The following is a 10,272-nucleotide window of genomic DNA, read 5'->3' as shown; positions in this document are numbered from 1 at the left end:
CATTAATGAACTGGCAGCCAAGAAAAGATGCCAAACATCTGGCTCTGGTACATATGCATAAAATAATGTAGCCTACCTAAACATGTATTCTTTTTGCACTTTGTCCAATATCCCTTCTATCCTGTTTATTACATGGTGACTCTATTTGGCCCTCAACGTAGTCCCAATTTCTTATTTTGGCCCTCTCTGTGATTGAGTTTGACACCAATATGCTGCATTATGCTAAAAGGTGTCATTTTGTAACGTTTTTGGTTGTTGGTGTGCCGCGGGATCTTTTTAATGTAAAAAATGTGCCGTGGCTCAGAAAAGGTTGAAAAACACTGCCCTAGAGCACCAAATGTGTACTAATCTGCCACTAAAAATAGTCCTGGCTAAAACTTACAGTGCTTGTCAAAGGAAATTACTGAGCCTTTTTTTAAAGTGAAACTGCAGTTTGTTAAATGCTCACAAACTGCAGTTTGTGAGCTGTTTTTAAAGATTCTTCAGTAAGAACGAGTGGGCATGGAGCTGAGATGGCTGCATCAGAAAATTGATGGATGGAATGAAGAAATGCCAGCATATCTTTTAACAGGAAATAAAACGGGTGATGTGTCGATCAAGGTATTTTACAGTAATATAACCAAAACCTATACTATACACACAGTGCATGCAACAGCTTGTTCCTAAACTAAATCATCATACATCAGAGGGCAATTCAAAAAATAATGAACAAATTTAGCATTATCTTTGTCAGTCTAACCCTACTACAACATGTCCCGCTGGACAACAATGCAGGAAATATTGTGTCTGAGGACACCCTTTTGTTCGTTACTTTGATTTCACAACTCTTGTTTATGAAGAGCGGCACAGGCAGGCTGATTGCTGTGAGGAAAATTAGAGACAGTGAACTTTAAACCCTCCTCGTCAGCTGACTACAGATACAACTACTATAAGCCCTGCTCAACAGGACCTGAAACATTACACACATCACTGTAACACACAGTTCTATAAAAATAAATAACTGACACCATATGCAAAATGTATTCAATGTACTTTGTAATTTATTCTGTTCCTTAACCTGAATAATTTAACATTTTTCTGAGACAGTCCAAGAGCGAGAACATGGACAGATTTTGTAGAGTGATCTGAGAAACCCTGAAAGCACAGAAAAGTGAACAGACTGTAGTTTGTCAGTAGGTGGCTTTTCAGGTTTCACAACAGGGAGAGTTTTAGAGCCGCGAGGCATGCAGGCTGGTAAGACCAGGTTGAGTTCAGGAATGTCAGCATGTAAGCGAGTGGTGTAGAAAGAGGGACGGAGGTAGGCAGCCTATCAGAGGAGGGGCAAAGAGCAGGAAAGAGAGAGAGAGTCATAAATGCAATAATTACAGCTTAGGCAGAAATAAGTGACGCACTCTGCTGGTTCCAAAGGCTGCCTGTGTAGCTAACAACACTGCTGTCCCACTGACAGGAGGGAGAGACGGCCCAGGAACCAATTCTCTGTTCTTGGACTTGGTCTTCGGATTTATTTTTCACCAGAACTTTTGATTTCTAGTCATGGATTTGCTTCTGGATTCTGGCTAATTATGATATATTTTCAAACAGAATCTTCCAAACACACTTTTTTTTTAAAAGCAAAGGGAATCATTTACCATGTCTGTGACTGCCCTATTCAGGGGCAAGTGGGGGCACAAGTCACCGGAACCCCCAGAGAAGCATCCAGCAGCTGTGGTTAAACCCAGCCAGGGGGAGGATGATGATGAAGATGTGACCAGAGAGCCTATCCGCAGGAACTCCCGCTTCTATCGGTCCATGAGGAAGAAGAGGCCGAGCTCATCTGACCAGCCTGAAAGTAAGAACATATCAGGCCCCCACTGTGCCTGCATTTTAACATTGTTTTTGTACTAAACTTCAAAGTTAATCATCATTTAAGTTGACTTTTCTGGTCCTTACGCAACATGTATTTAGCCTAATTCAAACCTGTTGGCACTTATTCAACTGAATGCATATTTAACATTAACATGCTTCATTGGAGAGCATCACACTGCAGCAGAATTGTTTTGCAAGTGGAATCACTGTGTATTGTTGCTCTGCATTCTTGCCCCATTGGCAGTTAGCATTGATGCAGTTGTTTTTTAAGAAGTGGAACAAAGGCTTGGTACTTCCATCCTATTTACGAGTCCAACCTGAGAAACTAGTTTTGTTTAAGCAGCACTATGATCTGAGTTATTTTTCCACAGGTCAACCTCTGACCTTGTGATTTCAAGCAAAAAACAACTTGAAGTATGTTGAAATGAAATAACCAACATATCCCTGATATGACAAAGTTCTGGTGTTGATATGAGAGTCTGAAATGATTTGCAAAGTTCTTCTGGTGGAAATTCTGTTTGTCATCGTGCTTTGTTCTCAACAGTCTGTCAGAGGCACAATCCCAGAAACTGAATGACAGTGATAAAGAATGTATTGTTGTTGTGTTTTATGCGCTGCATTAGTCATTGTTCTCTATAGGAATGTAACACATTCTTACAGTAGAGCCACACCAAACGTAACAATAAAGCATTTGAGCTTAGACTTTGCCCGGCATCTCGGACAGGCCTCAAAGGGGAGGGATTAAAGTGATTACTTCATACATAACTAGACAGCTTCAACCTTATAAATACATTAAATTATAAAACACTGAGGCCTGTTGAAAAATGTCACACAATCCAGTCACCTGATCATCCTGTGACCTGAAATAATAAGGAAAATGTGCATTTTCAGAAGCAGTTTATGAAATTATGATTATGATTACATTTATTTCCTATCAACAGTTGTCAGCTATCCCATAGTGATCAATTTCACAGGCACTGATAACTTTGATCTTTGTATTTCATCAGGGATATGATCAGATAGTATTTGTTTTGATAGCATGTCTGATAAATGCACACCAGATCACAGCACAATGTGGCCACCACAAAGGAATATCTAACTGTACTTTCTCACTGTATTCATACGCAGTGAAGAATAAATACAGCAGTTTCTGTAATTATAAAACCTACAATTTCAAAGAGAGTGCAGGTGGTATAATGTTGGTACAGTTCTAAGTAGAGATAGAAAAGCTATAATGAAGCTTCTAACATAATACACTTACCTCCAGGAAACAGGTCTGTAGCTGACAGAAGCAGCTTTAGCTCAACTTAGCCCAAACACGGGCAGGCCAAATATTTCTTATCTATTTGATCTTATTATGTATGTGTTATGTATTTTGTGTATCTACCATGCAGGAAACAAGACATTAGGCCAACATTTGTTTTTGGAGCCACATACGAGAGACTTTGTGCCATTCAGAGGTTTCCTGCATTTACAATTTTCTCATAAGTCGTTTTATTTTTTGAGTGGAGGAGTCACATAGAGATGGTCTGCTTTTCTTTGCAGTGGAAGAAACACTGGCCTTGAAGAAAGATAATGCCTCAATATACTTTACAGAAGTCCGTTTTAACCCTCTGAACCCCAAGCCGTGTTGGGGCGGGTTTTTCATGAATAGTAGTAGAGAGAACTAAAACAAGTCTTTTGTGCAGAATAACCCAGCTACAATGACGTAAATCATAAAAAAAAAAAAAAAACACAAGTTAAATATCTTTGATAATTTATTATACAAAAAATGGCAAACAATCTATTATCAATGGAATCTATACAACATTGTTCCAAGTGCCCACAAGCGTTACCAATGTTGTAAAAAACAATGGAGGCTCTTTGTGCTATAAATATGAACTCTTTACATTTTTACAACCTGTACTTACAGTCTCTGCTGTCTTCACCTCTCTGCTCTGTGTTCTGAGATGTTAAATGTAGCATAAAATGATTTTGATGAAATAGCACTATTTTAAGCTTAGTTTTGGTCGCTTTTTCTGACAGAACTGTTCATTTCACATAATGAAAATCTGATAAATGGTGTAGTTCTGGCAAATGTTTAAAGAAAACATGCTTTTCTGCTGGCAGGTTTTGGGGTTCAGAAAGACAGATCAAAAAATACAAATCAGCTAAATTAATGTTCTGTTTATGATATCATCATTATTATGGGGTCCCAATTTTCTGAAAGATTCAACAACATTTTTTTAAACCTTGTCTTCACAGTTCATTAAGTGATGTCCCTCTGGTGTCACATTTACTCTATAAATCAAATCAAACTGTAAAGCATGTCTGTAGTTTGTGTTTAACTAAAACGTTTCACTACTTACACATCTTCTTTCCGAGCAGCAATGGTACATTTTTGAATTAAGATCTTCCACCGATTTTGTACAAGTTAACTTCTTCATGACCGATTAGACTGATCAGATACAAGTGAGAACTCTGATTTATCAACTACCAAATCATCCAAAGAACTGAAAACTGTGATAAAACACCCCATGTTCAAAAGGAATGTAATGTCTGATGAGAACCAATAGCTTGCCCTTTTTTATATAGGCCCTGAAATACTGTCATATACCAGAAGGCCTTTCAAATATGAGTTATACAATCATTAATGAAAGAGGGCAAAGTTCCATTTGTATACAAGTGAGACTGAATACAGACACATTGTCGACACCCTTTATTTCTTAAGTTTACTGCTTGCGTGTTTGCCCTCCACAGTCTATTCAGAAGGACAGAATAGGATTTTGGAAAAGCAATTGGCGACATCTGGAAAAAATATTAGAATTTGTATAAAACATAAAATATTTGGATAATGTTTACATGACCTAAAGATTCAAAGGACTTTTCAAGTTTTCACCTACCGGTACTTTCTACTCTTTCAACCAAAGACTAATAATTCATAAGTCTGAACACGTCTGCCTGTGCAGACAGGCAGTATAGTTTACATTATCTTTATCACTAAAAGTCACCATAAAATATTGTGTAATGTGACAAATTTCTGAGTAAAACAGATTATGTAAGTGGGGTAATTATGAGAGAAATCAAATCTTACTGTGTTTTTTTCCACTCCGTCTTTCAGAATGATTAGATGGTTTCAAACAATTCTAAATCAAAGTGGAGTTAGAGCAGAGTTAGCAGTGCCAAGGAGTGCAGAGAGACTGTCACTTTCCAAATCAGTTTCAAGGTAATTACCACACAAATAGCCTGTAAAAATGTGTACCGGTAATCATTGCCAAATCATATTGCTTCCATTTTGTCCCGAGGCAAATGTCTCATGGCCCTGGAGTTGTGAACCCCTCCAGTATATAATACTATGCTTTCTTGTAGATTTATGACAGGCAGTTAGTCATGCAGAATGATAAACAGGTATTCTTGACCATGGGAATAGGTGACAAAATCATCTAGACTCAAGGTTGTTCTGGAGGGTTGAAACACAGTGCACGGTGTCTTCATTAGATGAAAACTGAGCAAACTCCCTTCAATGACTGAGAGATATCATTGAAAGCACCGGAACAAGCCAGTATGAATAGACATTATGGACAATGATGGAGAATATCCTATTGTATATTTTAAATATACATCTATTGATCAATTTCTTCATTGTAGTTTAAGTGCACTATGTGTTTGTGAATGTGTGTAAGAGATGAGTGTGTGTAAGGACACACAATTTCATACAATACAGTGCACCAGCTGAAGGATGAGGAGCGGGGATTGGCCTCGTCATTTCAGCAAATACGTTTACAGTAAAAAGATGTTTGTCTCTTAACTTTGTCCAACTTTATTATTTTTGTATTTCTCATATTTAATTATAAAATGCTTTTGTAGCTATGCACTGCTGAGTGTTAGTCTTAAATGTCATCATGAATAGTATTATAGGGGATGCTTGATTTGTGCAGCAGCTTATCTTCGGGGCTTATTTGCAGTCTTTGTAGCCTGTCCAGAGGTTTTCCAAATGAATCTGAAGATACTGTATTTATCTGTCACATGTGGGAATGTACAAGTCAAAGTGAAACACTCCCAGTGGATATTCAATGTATATTCATAGACACCCACACACAGTGGGAACGATACAGTAGCATGCGGTGCTAACTGGAGATTCTGTTATTGTCAGGACAGGATGACGGGAGATTTGTAGGCTTGACATTAGGCTATAGGCCAAAGATCATTCTTAAAGTCTCACATCATTTTATTTTACTGTCAAATATAAATATAGTGTTTATTGTATCCGTATTTAATGAGGCAATGTAATTAAAATCAATTTTTTAAGAGTAACCTGAGAACACGAAACATTCCCAAGAACATGATCGGCAAAACAGAAACAACACAACTACACAAAAAATGTAAAACAGTTAAAAGAATCATAAAAAGCATTTTAGATAATAACAAATTTCCCCATGGGGATGAATAAAGTATACATCTATCTATCTATCTATCTATCTATCTAAAGCTTTAACATCTCCATGGGGAATGCAAGACTCTAGTTTGAGGGTAGTTTGCAGTTCATTCCATTTAAAAGGTGCATAGTACCATAAACCAGTTTGGCCAACATTAGTGCGTACATGAAGGATATCCAAGTAGTTACTGGATGATGAACTGCAGATACTAGACTTAAATGAGAGAAGAAATGTCCAGCAGTAGAGCTCTTTAAATGATGAAAATGAGATGGCTGTAAGGAGGCCCATCCACTCGGTGAGAATGACATTTGGTAATGCCCTGTGATACACAGGGTTTAACAGCCAAAGTGTTGATGGGCGGCGTGACAATTCAGAACATATCCATAGTTAGGACAGACATGAAGGTTGACTGCACAAAAAGATAGACATCCTTTAATTGATACATGATACATTGATTGTTTGATTTTTGTGTCAAATGTTGAAAATAAATACTGAATAACAGTCTGCTGTCAAGCCAAATTCCTAAGTATTTATATGACTCGGCAAGAGCCTTGTGAGTGCCATTTAAACTTTTAATGGCCGGAAAGTCAGTGTCCCTGGCATCGAAGGCAGACCGAAGATGAGTCAGAGTCTGGGTTGGCGCAAACGTATCCTCATACAACGGTTCGTATGATATCTTACAAAAAATTACTCTTCACCTTTTGTGCGTTTTCCTTCAAAAGTCCAGCAACACGTGTCAATTTCTGCTCGTTCCATGAAATACAGTCTTCTCTAAATAAACCTCCGTCTGCACAGGAAACTCAGTCAGGTTTAGGTAACAAAACCACTTAGTGAGGTTTAGGAAAAGATTGTCGCAAGTTAGCATGTGACAAATACTTTCATATAATAAGGTTTCTCTAAACATATAGAATCGATTAATCTATTAAACAGTAAAGCTCTCTTTAATGAGTCTTAATAATGTGGCATGGATTGTTCCCTGTGTGAGTCTATGTAGCAGGTGTGCTAAGTTAAAAAACAACAACCACAAAAACAAAAAACATTTTACATTTAAAGATATGAATAAACAATGTTTTAGTCTGATTGCTGGTAAGTGGTAAGACACTGGTCTCTGCTTGACATTGCTTTTAAAAAAACCATCATGGCTCATTATGAATTATTCCTTTCTTAACCAAGGTGTTGCTTCTTACTGTACTACACTCAGCACTCGAAGAAGGCTGTGCGTGTGTGTGTGTGTGTGTGTGTGTGTGTGTGTGTGTGTGTGTGTGTGTGTGTGAGAGAGAGAGAGAGAGAGAGAGAGTGAGTGATTGAAATGTTGGGATGATAACGTTCCACACTATTGTGCCTGATTATACTGCACTGTCTCCTTCTGATTACTTCTCTCTCTCTCTCCGTCTGTCTCTCAGGTTCTACCAGTCCTGGAGTCTCCACCTCTTATGCTCCCTTACCCAACAAATCACCTTTGTTGCCTGTGGCTAGACGGTGAGTCCTCATGCCTACTACTGCCCAACCCTGGCACGGAACACGCCCAGAAAACAAACAAGCACATACAGTGCTTGTTTAAACACTGCACACACACACACCACGGTTACACTTCATACTTGACACACACTCTCAAGGTGTATCATGTCTGTGATAAACACACAAGCCTCTCCAGTCCCTCTGAAGGTTAATTCATTAATACTGAAACAGCTGTCCAAGTTATAGCCAAAAGAGGAAGCAGTAGATGTCCAAGCCCCAGTACTGTGATAAAACTGTTAACTTGAACGAGAAAACTGCAAAAAGCATTCATCTTCAAAGTCATTTGGTCAGTTGTGTGCCATAAAAATCAGAAAAATAAAGCCAAACCAGAGATATAAGCTTGTTGCCCGTTGGCTTGTTAAAGAAAGCTGAGGCTTCAGAATGAGTGGCAAACAACCAGCTTCCAACAACCCTCAATAAAATCGATGTTAGTCTTTCATCCATCTGCCAACAAGAGAAAGAGTCCAAGGAGGCGGCCTGCACAGTGCTGTATCTGAACACATGTGAACACCCTAACTGACTTATAGCTTGGGGATTTCAGTATGGATGACAAACCTGTAGAGAAAACAATTTGGACACTTGATACATAGAGAAGGTTGTAATCCACTTAAAATGGACATGGTACAAGATGGTCTTTGCCACAAAATTTGACATCAGAGAAACATTGTCCATCCGCTTTGACTGTGTTTGAGCACCAAGCATCATTGATGTAAACAGAGTCCACCTCCTCTCATCCAACCAGAGACCTGCTCTCTGTCCTGTGGTCTGCCTGTCAAGTGCAGCTTGATCTGGGATGAATGATGGAGCCAGGTCTCTGTGAATTAGGACATTGAATGTCTAAAGAAGTCTGTTGCTGAAGAAAAGCTTAGAATGCACTCACTTAGACAACTAGATATACACTGTTAAAATCACATGACAAATGTACAGACAGATGTACATGGCCTTACTACATGGCAGTTTAAATAATTTTAGTTTCTAGGTGAAGATGACTGTATAGATGTGATTCTAAAGTGTTTTGCTATCAAATGTAGCCCTCAGCTTTCACCACAGCTCAATCATTCCAGAACTGTGTTGCCAAGCAATGGTGCGGCCAGTAACAGACATGCTCTGTACAACAGAGATGCTGTGGATAGAAGAAGAGGAGGAGTGGGAGGAGGGAGGAGTGTGGACATATCTGCTGCCTCCGACAGCCAGCATCGAGATTGTACAGCCGACATGATCCCTTACCGGACTCACAGCATTCATAGCGGAGACATAAAAAATTTGTCCGAGCAAACAACTGCAGCTTGCACTGTACAGGAGGTCGGAGGGAAAACCATGAGCACTCAACGGCCCAGTTCTCAGGGAGCAGATCGGAACGTCAACCTCAGGTCAGATCTGATTACAGTGGAAACAGAGAGGTGTAAAGAATAGAAATGCAAGAGGATTATTTGTTGAAGCTTAACCTGTGGGTTTCTGCCAATAGTAAATATAAAACATAAAACAGGCAAATATAAATAATTATTGTTTGTAGTGCTTTTGCTTGTGAGCAGCAAAATTACAAATGTACTGTGAGTTATGAGAACATAGGCGATGGAGAGATTGGAATAATTGAGTTGTGACTCATTTTGTGCCTAGAGAGTGAATATGAAAAGGTGCAGATGGATGTTTTATATTTTCAACAAATAATGTGCAGAGTAATCCCGCTGCTCAGGTTTACTTTGTTGGATTTGATGGAGAAAATAATTGTATGTCTGTGTGCTGGAATGAACCAAACAGCTGCATCATTTGTTGATACAAATTGAATCATAAAGTGAATATATTCAGCCATCTGTCTGCCTGTCCAAACTCATATTTCCTATTTTCTTTCATTTCAGGTTGCCGAGCAATGGAGATAGCTCCCAGACAATCTGCCACAGTCTCAACATCGTCAAAAATATTGGTGAGGAAAGACATGACGTGAGGGCCGCGTATGTATTCCACCCACTGTTACCAGTGCCACAGCTATAAAAAAACAATCTTATTTGTGAATATATATTATATGACTAAGACTTAACATTGGCAAGACACACACATTCACATATGCAACACACATGCAAACACTTATTTCTGATAAATAATGTACTAACCCAACAACAGGCATGATACGGCTTCAGCATTGCCACTAAGCTGTATATCTGTTACTGCATATCTGACTCCTTCATCAAGCTTGAGTGTCTCTATAAGCCGATTGTCGGCTGTGTTGACCGACTACTCACCCAAGTGTTGTTTAGTGTGTACACAGGATAATGGTTATTTGCAGGGTTTAGTCCAAATTTACTCAAGACAAGTTTACCTGCAGGACTATGGTGAACAATTCACAAAGGGCAGAAACAGTTTTATATCTTCGGTAAACAAATAAATGTGCCGTTTCCTTTTCTCCAACCTGTGCATTTCTTGGCTATATACACACATTCCACTCTCTCTTATGTAAGTGTCAGTCCAGTTCTACGCCCACCAAAGCAATCTGCAGTAT

The 10,272-nt window shown here is 38.8% G+C and overlaps 1 protein-coding gene across 1 annotated transcript in view; it reads left to right on the top strand.

Annotated features, from left to right (window-relative positions):
- The first annotated feature begins 1,629 nt into the window (after window positions 1-1,629).
- Window positions 1,630-10,272, top strand: part of ngef (neuronal guanine nucleotide exchange factor) — a 28,986-nt gene continuing 20,343 nt past the window's right edge. The window contains exons 1-4 of the mRNA XM_076075414.1: window positions 1,630-1,828; window positions 7,664-7,739; window positions 8,843-9,148; window positions 9,635-9,699. Of these exons, the coding sequence (XP_075931529.1) occupies window positions 1,630-1,828; window positions 7,664-7,739; window positions 8,843-9,148; window positions 9,635-9,699 (646 nt within the window). The remainder of the gene's footprint in view (window positions 1,829-7,663; window positions 7,740-8,842; window positions 9,149-9,634; window positions 9,700-10,272) is intronic.

Source organism: Anarhichas minor, unplaced genomic scaffold, assembly GCF_050575085.1.
Source record: "Anarhichas minor isolate MPS153535 unplaced genomic scaffold, ASM5057508v1 ptg000052l, whole genome shotgun sequence".
NCBI classification, from domain to species: domain Eukaryota; kingdom Metazoa; phylum Chordata; class Actinopteri; order Perciformes; family Anarhichadidae; genus Anarhichas; species Anarhichas minor.
This window is presented reverse-complemented; position numbering and strand designations above follow the sequence as displayed.